We start from the raw sequence: 23,984 nt of genomic DNA on the forward strand, positions 1-23,984 counted from the left end.
TACAGACAGCTTTAGACCCTCAATCTCTCGACTACTTTGTACCGTAGGGTTATTGCTATGATAATGGTTGAAGCATTATCAAAACTTCTGTTTCACAACAGTTGCGGTGGTAAATATGTCTATGCGTGGATATATAATAGCTGTCCCTTCTTTCAACTGTTTTCCCAACTGTGGTTGTACTTTTCGGGGTTCCAGCGGCTCATGTGTGTCCGCACCGATAAATGCTAGTGTAATACAACCGCCCAGCACTTTTACCATGGTTACGCTCGACTCGTCGATCATATGAAAACGAGGTAGCATCACACGATATATTTCATGCAGGGCACTGAGAAAATTTCCCTTAAGAAAGTCGGTTTTTTTTTTGTTCTCTTTTCTTTTTTCACATCGGAGTAGAAAATTCTAACTGCGAACAGAGTTAACAATTGCCAGTCTTGGCTCACTAAATGAGACTAAGGTATGAACAGTCTTTCAATAAGTGGACCAAAAAAGCCGCTTGAGACTCTGAACAACATTGACAAACCCAGCATATTAAGATGAGTTCAGGTGGCGAAGGAGGTTTGTCTGGCACGCTTCTTCCCGCATTTAGTGGTAGTAGTAGTGGTATTGGTAGTGATATTGGTAATAGTAACAAGAATAATAATAATACTGGTGGAATGCAGAGCAGGGATAGTGACAGCTCTGCAATTAATGTAAATGAGGAAGGTGTAATAGTTGGGGATAATGAACAACCAGGTCGCGTCAATGTTCGTGCCTGCACATTGATTAAGGGTGCTGCAGCGCACGATCCAAGAATTATAGAACCAACTCAAATGGAGACAAGCGAAGGCGGTAAATTGAAAAGGAATTCATTTGCATGCATAAGCTGTCACTCACTAAAGCAAAAATGTGTTCCGTCTGATTTTAATGATATTTACAGAAAACCTTGCATACGTTGTTTAAAAAATGGTAAATTGTGCAGATTCGATTTGTCAAAGAGAACTAGAAAGAGAAAGCGCCGTGGTTCTCCTCTTTCTTCACCTTCAAGTACTTCACCAAAATTAGATCTTCGTAATGGACATGATGTTGGCGGTGGGTTCAGAAAGGAATATCCAATATCTGTTAGTAATAATAACAATTCCATACACCGTCGTCCCTACTCTCATGATATTTTACAAAATGATCAACATCCAATCTCTGAAACGTGGTCCAGTCAGTCCCATACACCGACACCAATAGACACACCAACCGGTTTTAATGCCCCATCCACATCAGCTACTGCGGCCGCTGCATCAATGGCTGCTGCCTCAGCTGCAAGTGCGTACCCAGGTGGATATCAAGGTGGGTTTTCAAGTGGAATTCCAAGCGGATATCCCGCTGGTTATACAAGCGGATATCCCAGTGGGTTTGCCGGCGGAGTCCCCATTATGTTAAATGCAAATGGAGCTCCGGCGGTATCGATGCCTAGTGTCCTACTTGGTAATCATCAGTTGGGGGAAATGCCAGGAAATATGGCTTCAACAATTTCAATGCAGGACCCTACTTCAGTAAACAACACTGACGGTGACAACGGTGGTGCTCGCGACTTAAATTCTAGTACCGGCGGCTCTTCTACTGTCGGTAATGTAGTGACAGCAAACAGTGGTAATATCACCAACAATAACGATAAAAACTCTACTGATGGAAGTGGTAGTGGATTACTTCCAAATCGAAGGGGTATAGATGAGAAAAGTGGGGTTGCGAAAGAAGAACCAGCATCGTCTCTTAAAAGAAGGAATTCTCTCTTTAAGGGCCAATTACACGACCTGTTAACCAATCAAAAGGACAAAATAGGCCAGATATCTTCATCGCTAAACTCTTTGAGTAAACAATGGGATACCTTAATACAGAGTACTATGTCGATCACTTCGTCTTCAGATCCTGTATCACTAGGTGTAATCCTCCCGGATGAGGCTGAAGTTCGTCTTCAAATTTTCTTGCATGATGTGGTACCCAAAGTTAACTTACCCTTTATCAGCCTTTCAGCAGATATAAATGCAGATCAATTGAGACGTAATAAGCCTATACTTTTCTCTACCATAATGTCATGTGTGTCTGGTATGATGACGCAAGAGAATTCAAATAAGGAGACCAATATGAAATTGGATTCTTTCCTATTGGACCTAATAACAGATCAAATCTTCAAGGCGAATAACAAATCCATTGAATTAATCGAATCTTTACTAACGCTATGCTTTTGGTACAATTTTCCAGAATGGGCCCATAAGGCGAGGTATCATATTTTTAATTACGTATGCGTCTGTTTGGCTAAAGAAATGGGCCCTACATTTATGCACCGTGCCTTCGGTATGTTCCTTGAAGAAGATCCTAGTTCCACACAACATCCAATAACGGCACCATTAGATCAATACGAAGATGGTGCGCGCTTGATCCTATTGGTTTATATCTCTTCATTGAATATTTCCATTTTCCTAAGACAATCTATCAAGGCGCGTTGGTCGCCCACCATAGAACAAGCATGCTCAAATATTTGTAAAAGGATGTTAGGTGAAAACAATGCTTTTAATGATGATGATAAAACTTTGGTGGTTTTTGCCCGGTTAAACCATATATTGGAGAGAATTCATATCAATCTTCATGAACACAGTGCAGTGGATCTACCTTATAGTAAGGAGTGCGAACCTACTCAGACACATCTTGATCATCTGATATCAAAATTCAAGTACGACCTAAGTGAGCTATTCAAAGAAATTCCTGAAGATCGTCACAGAGTGATAGCTTATTTCTATTCAGTGGAAGCATACCTATACCAATACATCATTGACAGTTATATTGAAAAGATGCCAACTAAATTTGGTATAGGGCCATTGCCTGCAAATATTAGTGATGCGTTCTTAAGATGCTATGATTTTTGTGCTCGAACGTTAGGAGAATTCGTTAAACTAACACCCAAGCTCGTAGCTTCGTTACCATTGTTCCATTCATCCCGAATAATATACACCGTGGGTATGCTTCTTTTAAAATTAAGATATTCAGCTATGGCGCTACCTGCATTCCAACAGTTTCAACACTCTACTGAAGATGCTGTTTTTCTTGTGACGGAAGTTTCCAAATTGTTAGAAGAGAGCTCAAATATTTTCATCTTTAATAATTTCCTCTACAAATTGCGGTATGTGGTGGCTCTTTTCGTACAAACCTACGGTAATAAGGTGAAGGCATTGGTTAATTCTAGCGATATTAGACGATCATCTACCACTAACGAGATCAAATCTGATGAAACTTCACGTACTTTCACGACAGGTTCAACAGAGGTACCAACAAAAGCAACAACAAATACAAAAACTACGACAGGGATCATGGAGCCGCCCAGTAATCTACCTGATCCAAATAATGTTATATTAAACACCGCATATCCGGCTATTACTAACACAGACATGATTTCGCCGTCCCAGACCTCTAACAATCAAGAGTTTGATAACCGTATGGGGCTTCCAACAACGTCTTCCCACGATAAGGTTAGCTCAAATTCTCCTGATATACAACCACCATCTGCTACTTCAAGTGGAAACATTAATGACTATTTAACGGATGTCGATTCAATAATATTGGGGTTCAATGCATTGAACGACGAATTTTGGACAGATATTTTCTCAAACGACCTTTAAAATTTAAAGCATTACCTTTTTTTTTTTTTTTTTTTTTTTGTTTTCTTCACATACTGATTACATTCTATAAATGGTTATGTTATTTCAACGAGATGTAAAAGTAATGATAAAATTAGTTGATGTCATTGTGCAATCATAGGTGCTAAGAAGGCTTCTAATGATGATATGAAATTCCTATTACCAATTTTCCTAAATCCTTGACCTCTAGTTTCGTTTTCATTCGCTGCAAAATCATAAGGTGATAAAATGTTGTGGGTTACGTATTTCACATAGATGTGCGAATGGATGTATTGTAAAACGTGCGCATAGGATGCCTGCTTGTAATCCGATAGTAGTACAAACCAAAGTCCTGATGCCGTACAATAAGTATGGATTCTATATTTACCAATTGATATGCTTCTAACGTCATTAGCCGTATCATCTCTAGACAGCTTTTGAGTCACTGAACGCAACGAATATATCATACCATAAAGTAATTTTGCAGTTTCTTCAGTTTGCTTTGAATTTATAGTGCCACTTGCACTATTAGATATTAGAGTCCATTCTCTATCAAAGATACAATTACAATGTTTATCGAATATCCAAAATGAATAAATTGCCATGGATAAATCAATTCAAAACTCAACCCAAAACCAATACTAACCTAAATTATACCAAAATGCAATAAAAACTACTCCATATTTATTGTTCTATAGACGGATCAGTTTAAACGTTCGGAGGTCATCCAGTATTATCATTATCCATCTTGAATCCAATATTCGTATATAGGGATACCAAAAACAAAACGAAAAAAACAAACCAATGCATCTTCCGGGATTCGAATAGGGAGACAATGAAGGATCGTGTGATACGAGTGTCCTTATCCAATCCTCCCTTAGTCGTATTAGCCGCCGAAAACAAGCGACCGTTGCAACCTTCGTTCCCAAACAGGTAAGAGGTTGCTAAAGTCAAATTCGAGAAAGTTTCACTTCGGAAGATTCCTTCCTTCCTCACTTATTTTTGCCGAAAATTCTCGGAAGCATCTCACGGAGATAAACACCGGGGTAACTGGTAACAAAGTACGTAGTTAATCGGAATTAATAGCCCCTGGGGTCTCAAACTCGGTATTACTTGATCGGGTAATGCTGATTAAGGCAACCTAAGTATCCTTCCGATTTCCGACAATGATGGAAATAACAGTTTTCGAGGATTGTTTTGGTTTAGGGCAGATATACGGCGATAGCAGGTCATCGTATTTATTTTAAGGCTGTATTTAAAGAAGAAGTATTTTTACAATAGCCGTTCCCCTTTCACTGATCTTCTTCTGACATAAAATAGTTAGCCGGTTAATGCTAATTTTCGTTTTCATCGTTGGTGTTGTGGTTTAAGTAATTTCGAAAGAATGGAAAAGGGAATGGCTAGTGATGAAGCAGATTCGGCAACGCCTATCTCCTATGAGGACAATAGTGTTGTTGGTATCACTGCAAATGCCGATGGTACTGGCGTTGAGACGGATAGAGTAGAGAGAGCCCCTCAACAGAACGCTCTTAATAATGAGGATGGTGGTAAATTACATGAAATGTTGACGAGGAATAGGAGCAATGGTCAAGGTTCGCAGTTTTCTCCTGAGGTTACTTCTAAAGTTCAGTCTTTAGCGAGAACACTTTCAAAGCATAGACTATCGGATGGATCGTTAGATTTACCATCGGGAGATGATGAAGATGGATTCAATGCAGAAAGGATCTTACGCCATTTTGTAAAGGATGCTAATTCACAAAATATCGATTTCAGAAAAACAGGTGTGACTATGGAAGACGTATCGGCAACCGGTATTGATACTACGTCTCTAGAAGGTTCGACGTTTGCAGATCTCGTATTGCTGCCCTATACCATCGTAAGAGCTATCTACAAGAAAAGACATCAACGTATGAGGAAGATTCTTCAAAATATAAACGTTTTGGCAAAGCCAGGGGAAATGATTTTAGTTTTGGGTAGACCAGGTTCAGGATGTTCATCCTTTCTAAAAACTGCAGCCGGGGTGACTGATCAGTTTGCCGGTGGTGTCGATGGTGAAATTTTATACGACGGAATTCCACAGAATGTTATGATGAAAAATTATAAGAGCGATGTTATCTACAATCCCGAGTTAGATGTGCATTTCCCCTTTTTGACGGTCAAACAGACTTTAGATTTTGCCATTGCGTGTAAGACACCAGCGGTTAGAGTTAACAACGTCTCTAGGAAAGAGCATATCCGTGCTACACGTGATCTGTATGCAACCATTTTTGGCCTAACTCATACCTATGATACTAAAGTTGGTAACGATTTTGTACGTGGTGTTTCCGGTGGTGAAAGAAAAAGGGTTTCCATTGCAGAGGCCTTAGCGGCTAGAGGTACTGTTTATAGTTGGGATAATGCTACAAGAGGTTTAGATGCATCCACTGCGTTGGAATATGCACAAGCTATCCGTATCATGACAAATTTGTTGAGGTCTACAGCCTTTGTTACAATTTATCAGGCAAGTGAAAACATTTATGAAACTTTTGATAAAGTTACGGTCTTGCACAGTGGTAGACAGATTTACTACGGATCTACAAAAGATGCAAAGGATTATTTTGCCAGAATGGGGTACTTATGCCCACCTAGACAAGCAACCGCAGAATTCTTAACTGCATTAACTGATCCTAACGGGTACCATAAGATTCGTTCAGGTTTTGAAAATAAAGTTCCACGTACTGCAGAGGAATTTGAAGACTATTGGTTGCAATCTCCAGAGTTTACTGAACTAAGGAAGGAAGTTCAAGAGTACAACGCTAAGGTTAATTCTGATGCAACACAACAATTCTTTTCTGCTACTATGAAGGCTGAAAAATCTAAATTTTCCAGAAACAAATCCTATTATACCATTTCATTTCCTGAACAAGTTAGACTTTGTACTGTTAGAGGACTTCAAAGAATTTATGGTAATAAGGCTTATACCGTTATTAACGTTGTGGCTGCTGTCATTCAAGCTTTTATTACAGGTTCTGCCTTTTACAATTCACCATCTTCAACAGCAGGAGCTTTTTCTCGTGGTGGTGTTCTCTACTTTTCCCTATTGTATTACTCTTTGATGGGTTTAGCAAACATTTCTTTTGATCATAGACCCATTTTACAAAAGCATAAGACATATTCATTGTACCATCCTGCAGCTGAAGCCCTAGGTTCTACTTTCTCTGGTACACCTTTCCGACTAATTGGTCTAACCCTTTTCATTATTATTCTTTTTTTCCTGTCCGGTTTGAATAGAACTGCTGCTACTTTCTTCAGAATTTATTTGTTCCTTGCCATGTGTACTGAATGTATCTATGCATTATTTGATTTTATTGCAGCTGCATGTGATGATATTGCACAGGCAAGTTCCATTTCAGGTTTGATCATGTTTTCCCTTTCGATGTATTCCACCTATATGATTCAATTGCCCAACATGCATCCTTGGTTCAAATGGATTTCCTATGTGTTGCCAATCAGATATGCTTTTGAAGCTATGCTTGAAGCTGAATTTCACGGTAGACATATGTCATGTGGTTCAGGATCACTAGTCCCATCAGGTCCTGGTTATGAAAATGTTACAGATTCGCATAGAGTTTGTGCATTTATTGGATCTAAAAAGGGACAGTCCTGGGTTTTGGGTGACGATTATTTGTATGCTCAATATACATACAAATATTGGCACGTATGGAGAAACTTGGGTATTATGTTCGCCTTTTTAATCGGTTACGTTGCGGTTAAAGCAATTATAACAGAGATTAAACGTCCAGTGACAAGTGGTGGTGAAGCTCTAATCTTTAAGAAAGGCGCTAGAAGATCTCTTGATAAGCAAAAGAACACTGCGCAAGACCTAGAAGCTATGGATCAAATGAACATGCAGGAAGTAAGGGAAAAAATATCTAGTAACAGTAGTGATGTTACTCGTAATGATGAGCAAAATTCCGGAGCCATTGAGGGATTTGGTAGTAAAGGTGTTTTTATTTGGCAGGATGTTCGTTATGTGATTCCATATCAGGGCACTGAAAAGATTCTTTTGGATAATGTTACTGGTTATGTTGCGCCAGGGACCATGACAGCTTTAATGGGTGAATCTGGTGCAGGTAAAACTACTTTATTAAACACTTTGGCTAAACGTGCCAACGTTGGTATAGTGACGGGTGATATGTCAATCAATGGTAAACCAGTAGATAGCAGTTTTGAAAGAAGAACCGGTTATGTGCAACAACAAGATATTCACATTGCTGAAATGACAGTTAGAGAATCCTTGGTTTTTTCAGCTCGTTTGAGAAGACCTCAAAGCATTCCTGACGCGGAGAAAGTTGCAGATGCAGAGACTGTTATGAAGTTGTTGGATATGGAGGAATACGGTGATGCTCTAGTTGGTGGCCTAGGCGCAGGTTTGAATGTGGAACAAAGAAAGAAATTATCAATTGGTGTGGAGTTGGTAGCTAAGCCTGACCTTTTGCTTTTCCTTGATGAACCAACTTCAGGCTTAGATTCTCAATCTTCATGGGCCATTGTTCAACTTTTGAGAAGAATTGCTAAAGCTGGACAATGTATTCTTTGTACCATCCATCAACCTTCTGCTACTTTGTTCGAACAATTTGATAGGCTATTATTGTTGAAAAAAGGTGGACAAACTGTGTACTTTGGTGACATTGGTGAAAATTCTTCTATTGTGCTAGATTACTTTGAGAGAAATGGTGCTAGACATTGTGAACAAAGGGAAAATCCTGCTGAATATGTCTTAGAGGCCATTGGTGCAGGCGCTACGGCTTCTGTCAAGGAAGATTGGCACGAGATTTGGCAGAGATCTGAAGAGTGTAGAGCGACAGATCAGAAAGTAGCTGAGTGGATACAAGAATTATCTACTCAAGATTTCGATGTCGGTGAAGTTGGTGAAAAGAGTTCCAAATATGCTACCAATTATTTTTACCAATTCAAATATGTGTGGATGAGAACAAATCTCACGCTTTACAGAGATTTACGTTACATTTTTTCCAAATTTATGTTACAAATCATGTCTGGTCTTTATATCGGTTGGACTTTTTACAATCCTGGTAAAAGTTATGTAGGCTTACAAGATACCCTGTTCGCCGCATTCGTATCAGTTATTGTCTCCGCACCTTCCATGAAACAAATTCAGGCAAGAGCGTTAGCTTCTCGTTCATTATTTGAAGTTCGTGAATCCAAATCCAATATGTTCCACTGGTCACTGTTGCTTCTAACTCAATATTTGGCAGAAATTCCGTATCATATATTATTCTCTACCATGTTTTTCTGTGCTTTCTATTTCCCATTAAGAGTTTGGTTTGAAGCTTCCAGATCAGCAGTTTTCTTCTTGAACTACTGCATCATGTTCCAATTGTTCTATGTGGGTTTGGGTCTCATGATTCTTTATATGGCTCCTAATTTACCATCCGCGAACGTTATCATGGGGTTAATTCTATCTATGATGATTCAATTTTGTGGTGTGACACAACCTATGAGTTTGATGCCTGGATTTTGGACCTTCATGTGGAAGGCTTCCCCTTATACCTATTTCATTCAAAATTTGGTAGCCATTGTGTTACACAAAAAACCAGTGGTTTGCAAGAAGAAGGAACTCAACTATTTTGACCCACCTCAAGGTAAGACTTGTGGTGAATACATGCATACTTTCTTAAAGCGCAGTCAAGGTTACATTGCCAATCCTGATGCAACTTCTAATTGCGCTTACTGTCAAGTATCTGTTGGCGACGAATATTTGTCACAAAGAGGTGTTTCCTACGGGAATATTTGGAGAAACTTTGGATTTTACTGGGCTTATATCATCTTCAACCTATTTGCTATGGTGGGCGTCTATTATATCTTCTCTGTGAGAGGTCTAAGAAGTTTTAATCCATTCTTATTCATTAAGAGGATTATCAAGCGCCAGTAAGCTCGATAAATCCAGATCAAAATTTTTCTGTAAAATAGTAACAGGATTGAATAGACTGATTGATATAATAATTAATATAAAGACTTTTAATACCCTTCCTTCTTTTTTTTTTTATTATTATCGTTTTTCATATGTTTTGTTTTCGACTGGTTTTCCTTGTGTTAGCGGTTAGAGGTTTTAGCACGCGATTCCTATGCTCAAAAGCTGAGATACGTATATATAGATCATTAAATTCATGCCTGTTCCTGAGGCTTTCTAGTTATTTGTAATCTCATCTGTTTGAAGACTATTCGTATCATGTGGAAAGTTCGACAACTTCTATACAAGCATCGTTCTGCTTTTTTTTACTACAATTTATGCTTTCATATTCAAAAGCTTAGTAAATCCACCTCACCGGTATTAGCAGTCGTATCTTTCTTTGAGTCTTCGTTTCCAGCATCTGCGGCTTTCAAATCTCCGAAGAGATCATCATCATTGTTAGTATCGCTTGTCTTGTTCTCTGCAGCGGTTTCGTCTGTTAACTCATGTTGCTGGGTCTGTGGCTCTGATTTTGGAGTTGGCTTGGGGTTTGTTGGTAACGGTTCATTTGTATTCTCTTTGGCGCTAGAGAATAGCGAACTAAAAGGATCCAGTTTCTTTGGTTCAGCTGCAATGGCAGGCGTGACTGTTTGTGTCACTGCAGGTGTAACTGCAGGTATCGTAACAGGCGCAGCATTACTGTTAAAAGTACCAAATGCATCATTCGTTGTTGCTAGCAAGTTTGCATCAACGGGAGGTGCATATTGGAATTCACCAAACTCGTTATCATCATCTCTTGAGCTGTCTAGCAAATTTTCCCCTATGGGTGCCGGAGATAACTCCTCGGTGCTAGCCTCCTCTACTTCTTCTTCTTCTTCTTCGTCATCAAGCCCGTCATCGTCATCATCATCATCATCATCATTATCTGTATCGTAATCAGCACTTACGCTTATACCCTTCCTTCTACCTGCTAAAAATGGCTTATTACCAACGCCTGCGCTACCACCTGCAACACCCTTGTATTTTTTAGAAGTTTCTCTTGCCTTTTTCCTCTCAGCTCTGATCTTATTATCATCTCCTAGTAGTTCAGTAAGGGCCTTTGCTCTGGTTCTCACATTGATACCCTGATCTCTCCCTTGAGAGTCTACGTAGTGGAAAGACTCTAACATTTTAAGCAAACTTATACTACATCTAGTATCATCGATAAATCTTTCAGAACCATGTTTTATCAAATATTCCAAAAGTTGTAGAGCTTTATAAATCTGTCTCCACTCATTTGCTGTCTTCTCCGTAAATCTTCTGAAGATCATGCCCAAAATTTCTTCCCTCTCTCTTAAGTTATAGGTTCCTTGGGCAATATATTCCATTAACGTCGATGATGTCCCCCATGGTTCATTATTAGTAGCTTCACGTACCTTAGCTTCCATCTCTGTATAGTTAAAGACTACATTTTGAGCCTTTCTAAAATACTTCTTGGCATCATAAAGTGATACATTGGATAAAGTATCTTCTAAACTCATCTCTTGATCTAAAAATCCCCCCCAATTGATTATTATATAACTGTTGAAAGGTTCAGAAAGGGGAGTTCTATTTATTAAGTTAGCCTGTGTCGTGGTTTGAATCATATTGAAAAACGGCCTTCGTTATGAACGACACTATATAAGCAGTAAGTGAATAATATCAACTAATTCATGACTATTTTCAGTTATCCTTCAATTCGCCAGCATCTTCAATCACAATCTGAGCCTTTGGTCTACCTGACATCGTTCCTAGAGATTCCAATTGCTTAACGACATCCATTCCCTTAGTGACTTCACCAAAGACGACATGACGACCATCTAACCAAGGGCATGGAACTGTAGTGATGAAAAATTGGGAGCCATTGGTGTTGGGTCCAGCATTAGCCATAGACAAAAGTCCTGGTTTAGTGTGTTTGATGGAAAAGTTCTCATCTGCAAATTTAGCACCGTAAATGGATTTACCACCGAAACCACCGGCTAAATCGGTGTCACCTCCTTGTAGCATGAACTGAGGAATGATTCTGTGGAATGGAACACCCTTGTAACCGAACCCCTTTTCATGGGTACATAGTGCCTTAAAGTTAGTGGCAGTCTTTGGAACAATGTCATCATAAAGTTCAAATTCAATTCTTCCGACCTTTTGGCCGTTGACGGCAGGGTCGAAAAACACTTTACTGCCCAATTGGGATCTAGTGCTGGAAAATAGACGAGTTTGTTGAATCAAAGAACGCTTGAACATTGTTGATTGTCTTGTGAATCCCTCCCTATAACGGAACAGAGTTGAGCCTAATGAAATTTCGCCCACTGAAATTTTATAATTGTTGATGGAGCATGTGGTGTACGGATGTGAACATCAACACTTCGTATCATTCCATCAGAGACTTGACGTTATGAAATTGATTGAGCAGCATAACCAGCCATTCTATGGCTTTCTCACGGTCATAATCCTGTAGTGCATCATTTATGGAAGGTAAGATAGTTTCTTGAAGTCCTAGTTGTGTATCGGGAGCGAAAAGCGAATGCTTCATCCAGGGGCGATCTTCGAGACCTCGTTTTGTGAGGAATAACTGATCCAATTGTTTCAATTTGCTATTTGCCCTTAACAGACGAATATATAGCGAAATTTTTTTGTAGAAAAGCCACCCGGGATAATCCTGTATCAACTGGCTATTCAAAAGTGCGTTTTCATCGTCAAATAGTTGAGATTCACTAGTTTCTAGAGATTGTAAAAGATCAGAGACTGTCTTAGCCAAGCGAAGCAGTTGTCTGTCATAGGGAAAAATTGATATTAATCGCTTATGGTATTTTCCGAAATGAGTTTGTATCTTGGCAAAATACGGCTGCGTCCTGAAGGAGATTAATTCCTTCTCACTCAGCATTAGGGTGGTGAGGCCTGTGAGTACCGCCAAAGTGTTATGCATTTTGTAATCTGGATCCAGCTGAGTTTCCATCCACGTAAAAGTATCATAATTAGAATTTGAAGCTAGTATGGGGTCGCCTGAACCGTTGTTTTGAAATCGGCATGAAGATGATGGTATACCTAGATGATACTGGAAGGGCGCTAAATCTGTCTCCACCGATAAATCTTCGCCTGTGAGATTTGATATAGACCTCCATTCATCGAAGAGGGTCCAATCTTCCATTTTGAAGCTTGTGTACTTGGCGGCCTTCCGAATGATCTCGTATAATAAGGGATTCATCTCACAGTGAAACTGAGTACCACTAATGGCTGAATCCAAACTCAAATACGCTAGTGAGTGTTTTTTAATAATTTGAGCGTGTTCTTCAGCGTGTTCTGCGGACCCTAGCATTCCTGGTGAGCCACCATCCCAGCTGATCAACTTTATCGGTTTGAAGGGTTTCCAACCACGTTTTAAAAGCTGACTGAAACCTCTAGCTGTCTCTAACAAAATGGCACTGCCTGAGTTGGATACGCCTGCGCCGCCAACTCCCCAAGAATCTCTGTGATTGCCAATGATTATATCGTATTCTTGGAAAATACCGGGAATTTCCACTACAACGTTGGTAATCTCCACGGTTTGATAATCTTGTTCGTTTTGCAAAAGGATTTCAACCCCATCAGGCGAGGGTCCAGTTGAATAATCGAATCCTTCGACATCACCAGCGTTACCTATTTGCACACCATATCCATTCAACTCACGCAAAAGGGGGGCAACCTCTTTAGCGCTCATAGGTACTGAGGGAATGGTAGGAATCTTGCCAGCTGGAGACAACCTTTCCATCGCAGGGTATTTGGATGGATAACCTGGGGTCGTTGGATCACCGTTAAAATCTGTAAGGAATGCTACTGAGCCGCGCTTAATGCTACTAGGATTTCTGGCGGGTCCCTCAGGATACGTTAAAAATCCATGTTTAGCTGTGACTGTACCATCATCATGAGGATCGGTATAAGTGATAACACCTGATGCACCATATAGCTCTGCATTTCTTACTTGTAATCCCTGAGAAATGGGTCCAATCCGTATTATATGGATTTTATCTTCAATATCTATTCCTGCGTCAAGAAGTTTGAGATAATCAGGTAAAGTTCCATAGTTGCAAAAGACATATTGAGCTCTAACTTCGCCGTTGGAGGAGTACGCATGGTATCCTTGGATTCGGTCTTTACTACAACTAGTTGGGTCATCCTGAACACAATCTTCCATCATGGTAGCTTCAAATGCAATTTCTTCTTTCCTGTAGAGAGTCACACCGGTGTGCACAGGTTTGTTAATCCATGGATAGTATTTTTCAAGTTTTGGTTCAAACCCCATCTGTTTAAACTGATTCACCGTATATTCCAACGAATTTTGATCTCCTATGTTGTGTCCTTGATGTGTATAGTTCCTCAGATGATCTTGAGCACCATTGTGCTCATGCATTGTATCTAAAAAGATTCGATAAACTTCAGCTTCAGTGATCTTAGAAGAATTGATTCGTCTAATGTCTCTAACCAAAGAAGTTCTTGGTGCAAACGCCGCTAAAAAGGCACAATAGACCGTTAGACTGGCTAACAGCAAATAAACAAATTTTTTCTTATCGAAGTATTCCTTAACTACCTCATATCCACTCATAATACTCGAGATTGTATTACTCCTGTGTCTCGAGACTCCTCCAGCAGAACGACCATCCATTAACAACGGCTGCTCTTCACCACCAAAGGGAATCGGTACTGCTAAATGCACACTGCTCTCCATATTATCATCACCAGCATTCCCACTCATTACTAGATAATCTGCCTCTTATTCAATGATTACTCCCTTGTAAGGTGTTTAAATATAGTACGTTAACTAGAGCTCTTTGTTTCCTTCATCGTGATAGTGCCGTATACACACGTGACATATACTAGTTGCCGCTCAAGGCCTTATAGAAGCTCATCAAACACTATTTGCACCTTCTCAGATCAAATTAAAAACTTTAATTGTTCTGCTCTATCTTCTCCCACCAATTTTTGAAGTTCTTCGAGGCCAGACATGAAGTTATGGTCTATATACTCAAATCCTGGAACCACGACTTCACTAATGAGTAGTCCGTTAGAGAATTCCTCGTTAGGTTGCACAAAACTAGCCTTGTATACTCCTCCTGGTACTACCCAATGGGATACCTCGCCCTGAGAGTGGTTAAAGCCAACTTTGAAAGATTTTACTCTACCATCAGGGTAGATTAGCACGTATTGGCCCTTTCCCTTCTGTAAAATGTGTATAATACGGTTCTTGTTTTTATGCATTCTACCAATGGGGGAGGATGGTGTCAAAAGGTAATATATTAGAGTAGAATAGTGACGCCTTGTAACTGTCCCCATTTCTGAAGTGACGGAAATGTTGGGACCTACAGCCTGGGAATTCATAGGGACATGATCATCTGATTCTGCTACTGCCATTGTAAAGGGAGATCGATCAGTTTCTTTAAAGAATCCCCCTTCCCCATGTTCAATTAATTGCAGCTCATCGATAACATTTCTCAATGACGTTGGAGGTGCAGAAGCTGGAAATTTGACAAAAGATGGCGGATCTATCTCAGCATCTGGTGCTTCATCAATCGTAGGAGAATAGAATTCAGACATTGTTTATCTGATTTCTTTGTTCTGTAGGAATACTTTTGTCAAGTCGGGTGCTGCTTATCTTGAACAAGCGATGAGCTTGATTAGACAGTCGAAGGGACGATTCAACGCAAGGATGACCTAACAACTAAAAGAATAAGATGTTACTGTATAGTTATAACCGATTACCTCTATCTACATGTATTGATTCATACTTTAACCTCCTTTTCACGAACGCTCTGCAGGGGGACCTCTGCCTTGCGTTTCAAGGATTCCACTACTCTCTTGTCCGCAGTGACTCCATTAACAGGCCTGAAATACGGTTGACACCTCCAGTAGGGTACCGTATAATAGGATCCTCCCCATAATTCGATATCACCTTTAACCACTTTGTCCTTTTCGTCAATATCTTTTTCTTCGAATATAGACTTCACCACATTTTCCACAGGAATAACCACTGCATTCTCGTAATCATCAAGGGAACTCTTGGCATTTAGTAACGCTAGTGATGATCTGATATCTGTATGATTGGGTAGAAAAGGTCGTAGAATTTTGAATAGATGTGATTTCATTGCTGTCCTTGATGCATGAGAAAATTCATAAGATTTGACAATTTCAAAATATTCTCTACAGATCACATCGACCCTGGGAAAGACCTTTTCCTTATCCTGAGAATCCTCTGCATTGAATATTCCCGGATTGTACAAATTTCCCTCTGCACTCATCACTGCATCACAATTTATTTGATCCATACATCTAGAGATGTCATTTGGATAAAGAAGATTACCGTTGGAAAAGAAAACCGTGTCTGGAGGTAAATTGTCTCTTAAATATTTGATGGTCTCCCAATCTGCTAATCCTGATTGTTGACCCTTCTGCTCTCTAAGACGTCCATGTACGGTCAAAAACTGAGCGCCTGCATCTAAAACAGTTCTTGCATATTGCAGAGATTTTTCCTTCTCTGGGAAGATACGAATCTTGGCAGTCACCGGCACATCCAAATTTTCATGTAAATTTCTAATCAATTTGTGTACCAAATCCCACTCTTCCATGAGAAACGATCCATAATGGCCTTTTTTCGCTATTCCTTGAGGACAACCTAAATTTAAATCTACTGCATCGCATTTATCTTGTACTAACCTAGCAGCTTGTAGTAAATATTCGGGATCATTTGCACAAAACTGCACCACTAATGGTCTATCAATCTTGGAATCTCCATCCATTTCGCACCACATATCTTTTCTATACTTGGGAGAAGTTGCAAAAAGCTTTGCGTGGAACATAGGTGTATATGCTAAAGTAGCTCCATACTTTCTCGATAAAATTCTCCATGCTAATTCTGATTGATCAACCATAGGGGCTACAATCTTTGTAGGCTTACCCATTTTCTCGAACAGTTCTCTTCCTTTCAACTTCTTCGAGTCGTTCATCGCGAACAGAGCTTTGAAAGTCTTGGAAACCTTGTGGAACGGTAGGATACTACGAATTTTGAACGATTAGAATCGAAAAACCTTTCTAAGGCTTAGATCCTTAAGAATGATTCAAAATAAACTATTTACAAATATTTTTGTATTACAAACTTATCTCATCGTCAATCACTAGAAGCGAATTTTCTTTTTTTCTTCAATGGCAGAAAAAAATTTTTTTAGATACCGGCACTAAAGTACGACTACGATCACTATCATACTAGTCCTTCTGTCTTAGGTTTTCCTGTCCTCGTTGTAGATGGCTCTAGCTTGTAAAACGTGTGCAAATAGTAGTGCGATGGGCCAAATGGGGGCATCTCCCAAGATTCTAACTCCTAAATAGAGAGAACGGGTCGACAATCTTGCTCTTGTAATTACTGCAGCTGTTTCGGCCATTGGAGTATCTGGTCGTACTGCTCTCTGAGCCAATTCGTTATCTAATACTTCCACATCTAATGCACCTTTGGCTTGCACCCGGAGAAATTCTGAATAGGATTGTAAATTGTAACCGGTGGGTAATAAATGTTGTTCAATCTTCTTAAGGATCTTCTCGGACTTCAACCATAAGAGTCTATCAGAGGCATTTATTATTGGCGAATGAAGATTTGATAGATCAAACTCTTGAGCCCATGCTTCCACACGCTTCATGTACTCTGATACTATCAAAATCGAGGAAAACATACATGTAATGGAGAAAATAGGTGTACGCAAAGCTGTTCTTTCAGCATTTTTCATCACAGATACTGTATCTGCCCAAAAATCTACAATGTCCAAGGCGTAGTTTGTAGCTTCTCTAAGAGACTCCATATCGTAACATAAACTGTCCACTACTTCATTCATACCTTTCCAATCTTTGATCCACGCCTTATTCATAACGGGACAAATATTAATACATTTCCGAATGTTGGCAAATAAATGTAGGGGAATGATTAGTCTCATTGAAGGACTTTCGTTAATGGTTGGAATATTATCTCTATTTCTTGTTAGTATGCCGCCATTTTTGATGTAAAGCGCTTCCCAATATTTTAACATGGATTCGATAACTGGCCTTGAACTCATTCTCCATTTCACTTCAATCATTTGCAGATCATCTTCATCACTCAATTGTGATCTTTCCATATAAATCTTTTCATGAATGGAAATCAACATTGATAGTAAAGTTTTGAAAGAAACCTTGGAGTTTTCAAAATAATATTGACTGCCCGTGGAAATGTACATTAAACAATGTCCATAATCTTCGCAACCGTTGGCCAAATGGATGAGGGAAAATTTAGAATCTAATACTAATCGATATTTTTTCAAATGTTCAGACCAATCAGTCACATTTTCACAAAGGTACAAATTGTCGTAATAACAGGGTACCCCACATTTCAAATTGATCGAGTGTAAACTACAATCGAGACCCACCAAAGAGGTAAACAGATTAGAGATTAAAAGAATGGTATGACATGTTCTTATACGCGCCTGCGCTTTGATAAAATATTCATAATTCTTACGATTTTGTTCCGGATTGCTGTATTGAGCTCTAATCTGTGATAAAATTTCTGGATTATCCTGATAATCATAGACGTGGTCACTTTCAATTGGAGGGTTTTCAAAATTTTCTAGCGGTAAATTCAATTTAGTAATTTTAACCAAATTGATCATCGTCATTATACGTGATTTCATACTTTTAGTAACACTTGAGTCATTACTGAAAATTCCCAAAAATGTCAGTAAAACCATAGATTGAATTAACCACAGTGGTGTCGATTCGTAATTACTTCTTGTATTTTCCAAATAAGTCTTTACACATCTCCATGATATGTTTGAAAGCAACATACCATGAGAAGAATGGAACGCATATAATGCACCAATCATACTAACCGATAGTAATAATGGGTAGTTATCCATTGTGGGCACCAAAGAATGCAAGTGAACAAAGGGGAAATAACGATGGAACTCATATTGGTACAGATTCAAATAAGAGTTCAGTTCATCAACCGTGGGGAAAAGGTTTGAAGTTAAATTATTATCAGCGATGATTTTAGAACGATATTCCTCAGTAAATGAAGACAATCTGGAAAATTTCTTATATTGAGATAAGGTATCTCTAATCTCTGGCGATGGAGACGACGATGTTGGTTTCTTTGGAGATGAAAATAATGAATAAGATTCATCGAATAAATCCTTTTGTCTCCATTTGAAAAGTGCTGAAACTGAAGGTCCTAATGACATACTGTTATGAGTGTTATTACTTGCAGGACTCTGATTACTCCTGGGACTTAAATTAGGACTCTGTGAGGCTATAACGCTTTCAGGTAAGTTTTGAGGTTGTATCGATAGATTATAAAGATTAGAATGTGGTGTCACGCTTGCGGTTGATGGAGCATCTGCGAATCCAACATCGTTTATATGTTCCAAATTAACTTTGAAATTGGGTTCTAATTGAGCACTTGAAATGAAATCGGGTAACCATTGCTGACTATCTTGAAAGAATTCATGTTGCTGTTGGTGTTGCTGTGGTTCTTGGTGTTCCTGGTGCTCTTGGTCTTGCAGTTCTTGGTGTTCTTGAGGATTGTGTAAAAGATCTTGTGGTTGAAATGGCATTAAGTTTGAATCACTACCTGTATCCAAACGTGCGAACCCACCAGTACCACCGCCAGATCCCAATGTGAGGAAATTGGTCAATGGTGAAGTGTGTGAATCATCATCTAGATTAAAATCAGGCGGTAACCCCAATAACCCTACGTCAACAACTCCTGATTCCACAGCTTTTTCCATTAATTGTTGAGCCGTTAGTTGAGGTGTAGAAAATCCAACTTGATGGGGTCCCTCCTGGGGTTCCATCTCCCTATTGGCTACTTGTGATGAAGATGAGTCGTTAACGTAAGAAAATGCACTCGAAGCTGAAAATGACGCATGGCGTTTACGCCTCTTTGGTGGTGCTTGTTCTCTTGTTGCTTCCTTTGTGGTTGATGATGATGACGATGATGTTGATGATGCTGATGCTGATGTGTTCATAGCTGCTTGCTTAGCAGCTTTCTTTAACTGGGCGGTTGTCTTCGCCATTGGATTGCTCGGTGTGGGTAAAATTGATTCTTTATTGCCAGTAACCTTAATGATGTTCTTATCCATAGGCTCATTATTGCCGTTAATGTTCGTACTATTATTATCTCCGGCCTCCGAAAAATCCATCATAACATCTTCTTCTAAGGTCTTTGAAACTAGAGCTGCATGTAACTTGTGTTGATGTCGTAGAACTAAATCTCTTCTTGCAAAACATCTACCGCAGAAAACACATAGAAACGGTTTTTCATTTGTATGCGACCTCTGATGCCTTTTCAGATGTTCTTGTCTGACAAACCCTCTTGTACATATCGAACATAAAAATGGCCTTGGCTTATCAGTCTTTATTGTTCTAGACTTCTTAGGGATCGGTAACATCAAAGATGGTGAATTTTGGTCCTCTGAAGAAGACGCTACCGCTACTGATGATGGAGAAACATCCGGCACGTTTCCGGAATCCTGAAATATAGTATCCATGGTGGTCGATACGGTCATACCGTTGTCGAATCCTCCTTCCTTCTCGTTATCGGCTCTGTTTGGCAGCATCTTCCTTCCCTTCACGTCCTTTCTCACTAGTTATCTATTATTATTACTATTTTGCATCATCCATTGGACATGGACATCATCATCGGCACCATGTAATCCGTAACGGCTACAATGTTTTGACGTATTGGACGATGACAAAAGCGGAAGGAAAAAAAAAAAAAAAAAAAAAATTTCAGGTATAAAAAGGGCAATGCTAAAGTTTAACATACTCTTCTTTTAATCCATCCTTTATTTTATTTTAAATTAACCACTTTGTCCAAAATTCCGCTGCTTGACAGTACGATCGTATAATTGATGTTTTATCAAAGACCGTTTTACGAATCGTGATATGCTTGCGGAAAAATCAATATGTCATTCTTTAAGAACCCTGGAGGATCTCTTATAAAGAGTTTAAAACATGAGACCGGGGTGTCAGGGAATGACGATATAGTTGTCTTTTTATTTAGTTGTAGACTCGCCTCTTGGAAATAATAGTGGTCGTATCGGTCATTGAGATGCGATTGGGTTTTGACCTTCCTAATAATTAGTCGTCTGATAGTCGACTGGTACGGAGTGCGATAATCATCAATGATTCATACCATTCCAGGTACCTTCTGCGGGAAAGGCCAGCTTGAAGGCCAAGTACAATCCCTTTTATAAACAGTAAAAGGATGGGTCTCTGAAGGAATATCCCCGGAGCAAAACTGGGAGGAACATGGAAGGAAAATGAGAATGTTTCGAATGTTATTTTCGCAGTTTGAAACTCGATTTAGATGGTTTCGCCTCGTACTGGGAACCCTCTTGGTTATATAATTAATCAGAATTTTGCACGTATGTGGAAGAGGGGTAAAAGGGCATTGCGGATAAACAATGGGAATTGTGGCCCCATTCCAGAACAAAATATTTCATCCCTCTTGGCAATTCTTGAAGTGATTCGTACTCTGCTGTGTTGCTACTGAGAGTAACGGGTGAAACATCAAGTGTTTTTCGGCGGCTGCCTTCACTCAACAAAGAAAGCATAGGTTCAAAGCGATCTACGGTGATCTACAGCAAAAAAAGAAAAGAATAACAGTTCATTGTAAAGTATACTTAAATAATTCTTAATTAGTGCTTTTGCCCTCACCCGAACCAGTCTCGGCAGGTTTCGTTGTCGTTGTCGTTGTCGTTGTCGTTGTACCCAAGGATCTTACCACCCGCGGTATCACTTTATCCTTCTCCCTCACAAGCAGCTCATGACACCTCTGGTCATGTTCCCTGTGTTTCAAGTACACGTAGTTGTGTAGTGCCATGAGGACGATACCTGATAAAAAACAAAATCTGAGTTAGAAAAAGGGCGACAGTTCTTTTGTATGCCGTTGTTTCTATTTACTTTTCCTTCTTATTTTATATCATCCTGTGTACTCACGCGATATATTCTTATAGGACATACGAGGGGCTCGAAAGTAAGGTTTTCCATGCAAGATAATTCTTTATCATTGTCATCAGTGGAGGCAACTTCGGTGGCTTTAAGCCCGATCGAGTAGCAATATTCTTGGAAAAATGTTATTGTCTCTGAATTTCTAATTGTACACGCCACTAAAGCAGTAGTTTTGCATTCTCGGAGACAATTACCAAGAGATGGTATAACAGCCGTATCGTAAGTAACATCAGCTGCTACGACGAGATCAGACTTCGGTGGTTTTTGCAGACCCCATTCCAAAACTTGCGCCTCGATATTTACCTCGTTTAAGTTGAAAGTCTTGCGTAACTGTTCGACAACCATAGGATCACCATCAGTGGACGTAACTTGGTGACCTGCTAGGGCAAGAGCAGTTGACACTAGACCAGTACCGGCACCTATCTCAAGTACTTCATTCACTTGCGGTAGCCAGTCTTGTCTGAAGAGATACTGGCAGAGATATAGTGATGCTTCCCATGTTCTATGGCCGGTTGTACCGTGTGAAATTAACCGAGGGGTTTCCGGTATCTTTGGGCGTATACCCGGCTTGATAGCATATGTAATAATGTCTTGTTGAGGCTGTTTATCGTCATAAGGCAGCAGCTCGATGGTCTTGTTGTAGAGCCAATCTGCTAGCGTTTGTTCTTCGTTTTCATCTTCCAGTTTACCATTTTCCCAGAGCTGCACCAAGATTTTAACAAGCCGTTTTGAGTAAGAGTTAGGTATTTCATTTATTAGTGGTCCTATTTCTTCCACGCTGAGTGAGATAGGTGTGGAGAGATATTGAGGAATCTTCCTAGGCGGGCATCGACGTTCTACAAGGTCGCACAGATCCATTAGTGGGCTCAGCGGTGGTGGGCGGTAGGTGACAAGAGTGTTGAAATGAGTTCGTGTTTAGATGAACGTTAAAAATTTGACTGGAGTAGTCCTGGTATGTAGGATCCTGAGACGCGGGGGGAAAAAATAATGGACAAGTCCGGATTCGAACCGAAGACCTCCCCCATGCTAAGGGGGCGCGCTACCAACTACGCCACATGCCCGTACTGTTTACGGAATTTTCGGAAGCATTTAAAAGGGTTCGGAGTTCGGAATGGAAAAATCGCATTCCCGGAATTTTCCAAACGAAGGTCCGATTATTCCCACTATGCATGAAAACGGTCACAATTAAGCTCATTCTACTTGTTACTAGAAAAATTTAAATACTATACGAATGTTACAATCCAAATACCCTCAATCTTTTCACACCTCCGTCTGGAACGAGGGTTAACTTGACAGTGTCGATTTGATAATCCTTCCCAATATCAAACTTGTGTTCTTTATCGGGTCCCGTCTTCGTCAATGGGACTAATTCCAAAGAACCAGAGGGCCCGGTTCCCTCTACCTTAACGAATTGCGGGAAATTCCCTCTAAAGTGAGCTGTGTCGACCACAATCTTATCAATTCTACGTGATTGCTTGCCCAACTGTACAACTACCCAATCGGTATGGCCCTTGACTCTTGATCTCTTGGTTTCCCAACCATCTGACATGTCCTTCCCACGTCCGGGTAAAAGCAAGTTATCAGCGGATCCGAAATGTTGATCAGATCTATCGATAGCCACACCGCCGTTTAGCGACGATGCCAGGTCAGTGGTACTTTCCAATTTCAATGGTGGTTCAACTCTACCAAATAGGCGGAGTCTCGCAATACCGCCGTCTGGGTACATCTTTAATTTAACATGGGTAAATCTATCTGAGGTCAACTTGTCGTTGATAAAGAACTGCTTTGTGGATGGACCACACTCATTCTTGCCTATAACTTCTTGCCATTTTTTGTCGTTTTCGTCCAAATCGTCTGAATCGCTGTATATCGCATCCACCGAGATTGCCGGTGCATGGTTACCATCGAAGAAAGCGGTATCTACTTCACATCCCGCTATGCGGGCAGCAACGGGACCCAGTCTCATTATGACCCAATCATATGGTTCTTCATTGTGTCTGCGTGTTTCCCAGCCGTCATACCAGGCACCTGCATAAGTAAATCTAGTCTTGTCACGAATTGGTTCGCCTGGGGAAATTAAATTTTCTGCAGCAGCGAACCATTCATCAGAGCAGCTGAGTACTTTACCACCTAGTTTGGCACCTACGACGTCGACACAGAGCCAGTCGCTGACGACACGTTGGTAGAATGTTTTTGAATCAATTGACATGGGGGGAGGGGGATCTCTTAGTCTTTCTGGAGACGTGAGAGAGGGTTAATTGGGAAGAGAACCATGTTCTTGGTGAGGATTGAGTGCTGTCTTTATACCTCTTGAACCATTCCAAGTAGTCTTCGGAGATGGCCGAAGGGGGATGTAACTAGTGATCTTTAAGTTGTTGATT

The 23,984-nt window shown here is 40.0% G+C and overlaps 11 protein-coding genes and 1 non-coding gene across 12 annotated transcripts; 2 read left to right on the plus strand and 10 right to left on the minus strand.

The window, feature by feature from the left end:
* Window positions 1-533: 533 nt before the first annotated feature.
* Window positions 534-3,641, plus strand: WAR1 (War1p; the record flags this gene model as incomplete). The annotated part of the gene is made up of 1 exon (XM_002495534.1): window positions 534-3,641. The coding sequence occupies one exon, from the start codon at window positions 534-536 to the stop codon at window positions 3,639-3,641; it is 3,108 nt and encodes a 1,035-aa protein (XP_002495579.1).
* A 122-nt stretch (window positions 3,642-3,763) lies between these two features.
* On the minus strand, window positions 3,764-4,243 carry BET5 (TRAPP subunit BET5; the record flags this gene model as incomplete). Its single annotated transcript, XM_002495535.1, has 1 exon — window positions 3,764-4,243. The coding sequence occupies one exon, from the start codon at window positions 4,241-4,243 to the stop codon at window positions 3,764-3,766; it is 480 nt and encodes a 159-aa protein (XP_002495580.1).
* Window positions 4,244-5,022: 779 nt separating this feature from the next.
* ZYRO0B14762g (uncharacterized protein) lies at window positions 5,023-9,570 on the plus strand (the record flags this gene model as incomplete). Its single annotated transcript, XM_002495536.1, has 1 exon — window positions 5,023-9,570. One exon carries the CDS (start codon window positions 5,023-5,025, stop codon window positions 9,568-9,570), a length of 4,548 nt encoding a protein of 1,515 aa, XP_002495581.1.
* A 368-nt stretch (window positions 9,571-9,938) lies between these two features.
* On the minus strand, window positions 9,939-11,213 carry ENT3 (Ent3p; the record flags this gene model as incomplete). Its single annotated transcript, XM_002495537.1, has 1 exon — window positions 9,939-11,213. One exon carries the CDS (start codon window positions 11,211-11,213, stop codon window positions 9,939-9,941), a length of 1,275 nt encoding a protein of 424 aa, XP_002495582.1.
* Window positions 11,214-11,289: 76 nt separating this feature from the next.
* CPR3 (peptidylprolyl isomerase CPR3) lies at window positions 11,290-11,847 on the minus strand (the record flags this gene model as incomplete). Its single annotated transcript, XM_002495538.1, has 1 exon — window positions 11,290-11,847. The coding sequence occupies one exon, from the start codon at window positions 11,845-11,847 to the stop codon at window positions 11,290-11,292; it is 558 nt and encodes a 185-aa protein (XP_002495583.1).
* A 127-nt stretch (window positions 11,848-11,974) lies between these two features.
* On the minus strand, window positions 11,975-14,332 carry VPS70 (putative zinc metalloprotease; the record flags this gene model as incomplete). The annotated part of the gene is made up of 1 exon (XM_002495539.1): window positions 11,975-14,332. One exon carries the CDS (start codon window positions 14,330-14,332, stop codon window positions 11,975-11,977), a length of 2,358 nt encoding a protein of 785 aa, XP_002495584.1.
* Window positions 14,333-14,511: 179 nt separating this feature from the next.
* On the minus strand, window positions 14,512-15,171 carry CFF1 (Cff1p; the record flags this gene model as incomplete). The annotated part of the gene is made up of 1 exon (XM_002495540.1): window positions 14,512-15,171. One exon carries the CDS (start codon window positions 15,169-15,171, stop codon window positions 14,512-14,514), a length of 660 nt encoding a protein of 219 aa, XP_002495585.1.
* A 185-nt stretch (window positions 15,172-15,356) lies between these two features.
* DUS1 (tRNA dihydrouridine synthase) lies at window positions 15,357-16,577 on the minus strand (the record flags this gene model as incomplete). The annotated part of the gene is made up of 1 exon (XM_002495541.1): window positions 15,357-16,577. One exon carries the CDS (start codon window positions 16,575-16,577, stop codon window positions 15,357-15,359), a length of 1,221 nt encoding a protein of 406 aa, XP_002495586.1.
* Window positions 16,578-16,847: 270 nt separating this feature from the next.
* On the minus strand, window positions 16,848-20,207 carry TDA9 (Tda9p; the record flags this gene model as incomplete). Its single annotated transcript, XM_002495542.1, has 1 exon — window positions 16,848-20,207. The coding sequence occupies one exon, from the start codon at window positions 20,205-20,207 to the stop codon at window positions 16,848-16,850; it is 3,360 nt and encodes a 1,119-aa protein (XP_002495587.1).
* A 1,357-nt stretch (window positions 20,208-21,564) lies between these two features.
* EFM3 (protein-lysine N-methyltransferase) lies at window positions 21,565-22,461 on the minus strand (the record flags this gene model as incomplete). Its single annotated transcript, XM_002495543.1, has 1 exon — window positions 21,565-22,461. One exon carries the CDS (start codon window positions 22,459-22,461, stop codon window positions 21,565-21,567), a length of 897 nt encoding a protein of 298 aa, XP_002495588.1.
* Window positions 22,462-22,591: 130 nt separating this feature from the next.
* Window positions 22,592-22,664, minus strand: ZYRO0B14938r. Its single transcript has one exon. It is a non-coding gene; the product is annotated as a tRNA-Ala (tRNA).
* Window positions 22,665-22,837: 173 nt separating this feature from the next.
* On the minus strand, window positions 22,838-23,812 carry DAL2 (allantoicase; the record flags this gene model as incomplete). Its single annotated transcript, XM_002495544.1, has 1 exon — window positions 22,838-23,812. The coding sequence occupies one exon, from the start codon at window positions 23,810-23,812 to the stop codon at window positions 22,838-22,840; it is 975 nt and encodes a 324-aa protein (XP_002495589.1).
* Window positions 23,813-23,984: the final 172 nt, after the last annotated feature.

Source organism: Zygosaccharomyces rouxii (assembly GCF_000026365.1).
Source record: "Zygosaccharomyces rouxii strain CBS732 chromosome B complete sequence".
Lineage (NCBI taxonomy): Eukaryota > Fungi > Ascomycota > Saccharomycetes > Saccharomycetales > Saccharomycetaceae > Zygosaccharomyces > Zygosaccharomyces rouxii.